This window comes from Chenopodium quinoa, unplaced genomic scaffold (genome assembly GCF_001683475.1).
Source record: "Chenopodium quinoa cultivar QQ74 unplaced genomic scaffold, ASM168347v1, whole genome shotgun sequence".
Classification (NCBI taxonomy): domain Eukaryota; kingdom Viridiplantae; phylum Streptophyta; class Magnoliopsida; order Caryophyllales; family Amaranthaceae; genus Chenopodium; species Chenopodium quinoa.
In genome coordinates, this window is record NW_018742372.1 from 460,700 (window position 1) to 465,086 (window position 4,387).

The window sequence follows — 4,387 nt, forward strand, 5'->3', positions numbered from 1 at the left end:
TGTATATCAATAATAATATATATTTGCTAAATAAATCCGAAATTATTAAAAGGTATGCTCTCAAACTTAAAAGCAATAATGTTTTAAATATAATACAACTTTGTTGTGATGATCAAAAGCATATGCAATAATACAATGTATAGTGTAATCTCTTATTATAATGGTACATTATTTATATAAGGAATTAGAACAAAAAACATTGTATCAATAACACTAAAAAACAAATTAAATGTTTAATGCTAAATTATTTGCGAATACTTCAAAATATCAAAAGATACTACATTTCTAATTGAGTTTATGTGATACCCTTCAGGTGGTTTCATAGTATACATAACAACATTTTCAGCCTTTTTAGCCAGAGATAAAGCCACATACAATTGACCATGTGAAAAACACGACCGAGGAAGATATATCGAAACTTGATTCAACGTCTACCCTTGTGATTTATTAATCGTCATGGCAAAACATAATTTAATTGGAAATTGTTTCCTTTCAAAAGTAAATGGATACCTGCTATTTGCTGCAGGGCGTAAAGTTGCTCGATGCACAAAATCAGTTTTACCTTTGCATTGTCCAACAGAAATTTCACAGACAATAATGTTGGGCATAAAAGTCTTACAAATCAATCTCGTACCATTACAGAGCCCTTCAGAAGGCATTATATTGCGTAACAAAATCACTGGACAATCCTTTTTAAGGACAAGCTCATGGGGACTCATCCCCCCTAGGCAAAGTTTATTTATAAACTCCATCGGATAGATACTGCATGTATCATTGAGCATTACATCAAAACTTTTATAAACTACTTTTTCTCCTGGAAACTGGTCAATCAAAACTGAATTCACCATATCCGCATCGTCATTCATCGGAGTTAAAATTTCCCTATCTGCAAAGATATCTGATGTACTTGTTTCTTTCTCAACTTCTGGAAATGTTGCTTTTATAATCTCCAAAATGGGATCCTTTTCCATATCCAAATGTCGAATCATTCCATCAGGCAGTTGCACATAACCACACTCATTTGTTTGTAATTCACTTTTGCCATAAGATAACAAAAACGAACAAAATGCAGGCACGAGCTCGCTGATTTTCTGTTAATTTAAATCTTTTCAGAGATGGCCAGATATATGAAGCGACAATGCTTGATTCAACAGCTTGTCTTAAGGACTTTTGAGGTACAATTGGTAGAACCTGTCTAAAATCTCCGCCAAAAATGATAAGCTTACCACCAAAAAGTGTTGTATTTTCATAAATATCTTGTAACAGCAAATCAAGGGCCTATAAATTCGCCTTGTTGGCTATAGAAGCCTCATCCCAGATAATCAAAGCTGTCTCTTTTATTAAATGTGCTAAACTACCTTGTTTTGGCACATCACATGTAAAACAGCTCTCATGATCAACTGGTATTTAAATCTTGAATGATTGTTCTGCTTGAAGGGATATTTGATGCTGCTATTCCAGATGATGCGGTTGGCAACACAATTTTATTCATCATTCGAATTTCTACATATAAACAATTGTATAAAAATGTCTTGCTCGTGCCACCTGGTCCATCAATAAAAAAGCACCTCCTTTTCCCTCATTGACGTGTTTCATTATGCAATTAAATGCTTTCAATTGAGCTGCATTCAAACGTTCTTTTGAATTAATGAATTCTTCAGGAATAGCTGTATTTAAAGCATCTGCTATATCTCTCGTTTTTCTAAACTCATCACTGACATTATAACTTAGATGATCTAGCCCAAAAGTTTTCAGTGATTTACCCATTGATTCAAGGTGTTGTTCTAACAAACTGACAGTAAGCTGTTTTATTTTTCCGGTACAATCCTTGAATTGATACCTGAAGTCTTCTAACAACGATGTGTAATATTTTCCCCATAAAGCAGATGGATCGCTCGGTTGACAAAATATCAGAACTGTTGTAAATAGTCGTCTAAAAGCACCTGGTAACTGTACCTCTGCAGCTTCAGCCAGGCAAATTGATGCAGCATCATCGTCTTCTAAAAGACCAAGTCATTTAGCAGTTTCTTGAAATGTAGCACATACATAATTATCAACTGTACATAAGTCTGAAAAAGATGTTGAATTTCGTATATTAAGCAGTAAAAGTCTTAGAAAATAACATTCACCTTCAGCAGGTAAGACAAACAATATCCTCCCAACAACAGTTAGTGTATTTTTCCTGCCTTTCCATTCCTTTGTACTTGCATCCCATCTGTAGTGCTCTGGAAATTCACCATATAAAAGATTGGTGCCAACATTAATTGTCAAATTCATTGCAAACTATTCTGTCAATGGTGTACGTAAACGCTTAGGATCTCTCACTACTCGTTTGAGATTTTCATGTGTCCTACAACAATGGATTGCATATTTGGAAGATGTACATACAACGGCATAACAGGAGGATAGATTTCATACATATCAAACCCAAATATTCTCCATACTCCTTCACATGGGGATACTCACCTAACAATTTATAATCACTCAGTTCCAATGAAATAATTGAAATTATACGAAACAAAATCTAATAATGCAAACTAAATAATAAATACCAACCTGCTAGATTGAAATTGTTCAATTTCATCAACTTTATTATCATTTGTGGCAGATATCTTGAATGATATTCGATCGTGCCCTTTGTAAATGTATTTGTACAATTATTTTACTACTTTGATAGTTGAGCATACCTCAACATTTATATGATAGTCAAACATGAGTAGTAAATATGGATTGTAAGGTACTACCCATTGGTTATCTAGCTCAGCTCGTCCGATTTTCACCTTTTCACCTATTTATCTTCTGCTATATATAGGATATCCATCTTTGTTGTTTGCTGTTTCTGAATTATAGTCTTTTGGATATCCATTTTTAAAGACTAAATTTCTCCCATCCATTTTCATGCAAGGACATTTTGGATTCAGCTTGCCGCAAAGCCCGTGCATCATATGAGTCAAGAAAACTTTACGAAGATGAGGATTATCAAATGACGGGATTTCAGCACAAACAAATTTATCATACTCTGTTGGCCCTCTTATTTTGAAGTCACGTTTTAGTATTATTAAAAAATGTGCATGTGGTAATCCTCTCTTTTGGAACTCAACAACATCGATCATTGCTGCCACTTCACCGAAGAGTTTTTCTTTCTTAATCTTTTTTTTTAACGCCAATAATTTAGCACGGAATATCCGAGCCACTATATCTGACCTATCTTGTGCTTTCTCTCCAGGTTGTAGTTCACACTGTATTTTCGGCCAATTTGCATTGCATGTCATGGTAATAAACAAATTCGGCTTTCCATACCTCTGAACTAATGCCATTGCATTTAGATATCGACGTTTAAGATCTCTAGGACACCCAATGAGCGATGGAGACAAAACAACAAGATGTCCAACCTTCGAAGCATCTGTCTCTTCACCTGACACAATATCAAGAATACCTTGATAAAGATTAGCTCTAATTATATATTGATTGTTTCATAGATAATCAAGCCTTGAATTTTCTTTCTTGACATACATGTCAACAACAAACTGCTGAAAACATTGTCCACCTCTTAGGAGCATGTTTTTGGGCCTAATCTGTAATTTGTAGGCATAGTATCCTCTTGGAGAAATATATTTATCAACTCTTGTTCTGTGTTTAACAACACCTACATTTTGCAGAAGAAAAAAGAAACTACTAAAAATGTACATCACAATAAATGTTTTAAAATAAAATATAATATACGTATATAACAAACACTTACGTGATTCTGCTTCATCCAAAAAATTTTGCACGGTATGAACTACGCAAGAATTTATAGGATCTGGAACCTGATTTGTATGCTTTTTCCCAGCACCAACCTGTTTCTTAAATTTTGAGTCCATCCACATTCACCATGGGGGAATAACAGTGGATATTATAGTGGATCATAGCACCCATAATAGTGACAAATACGATGAGTTTGAGCGGACTTTCCATACACAAGAATATGTGGAGTGCTTATTTGACTTGAAGACGCACCATCTGGCCACACTACATCAACTTCATCTGAGACAGGTGCATTGTAAACCCGTTGATCCAAAACAGTACTCTGAGATAAGACTATCTGCTTGTTTTCATCAATCTCTATTTCCCTCAACGATCTGAAAAATCTTGCATAAGGATTGATCTCAATAATCTTCATTAATATACGAATAATATCTTCCCGTACTTCAGAAAAACAATTTACTCGATTCTGGACTTCTTGCTGGCCATCATAAAAATACAGCTGCAGATATTTAGGACTACCATCATCAGGTAGAAGGTCTGGAACACAGTGATATATTTTCCCATGCATTTTGACTACATATATCCCTTTATATGTTGTTGACTCTGTTTTTCCACGTATAAAACTAAAAGCAAAGTGGTT

The 4,387-nt window shown here is 34.5% G+C and overlaps 2 protein-coding genes across 2 annotated transcripts; both read right to left on the bottom strand.

Annotated features, from left to right (window-relative positions):
* Positions 1–431: 431 nt before the first annotated feature.
* Positions 432–2,277, bottom strand: LOC110696954. Its single transcript, XM_021874292.1, has 3 exons — positions 2,130–2,277; positions 1,546–2,000; positions 432–1,091 (listed from the first exon to the last, which is right to left on the bottom strand). The coding sequence occupies exons 1-3, from the start codon at positions 2,275–2,277 to the stop codon at positions 432–434; spliced, it is 1,263 nt and encodes a 420-aa protein (XP_021729984.1).
* A 515-nt stretch (positions 2,278–2,792) lies between these two features.
* Positions 2,793–3,863, bottom strand: LOC110696962. The gene is made up of 3 exons (XM_021874301.1): positions 3,743–3,863; positions 3,514–3,646; positions 2,793–3,453 (listed from the first exon to the last, which is right to left on the bottom strand). Exons 1-3 carry the CDS (start codon positions 3,861–3,863, stop codon positions 2,793–2,795), a joined length of 915 nt encoding a protein of 304 aa, XP_021729993.1.
* Positions 3,864–4,387: the final 524 nt, after the last annotated feature.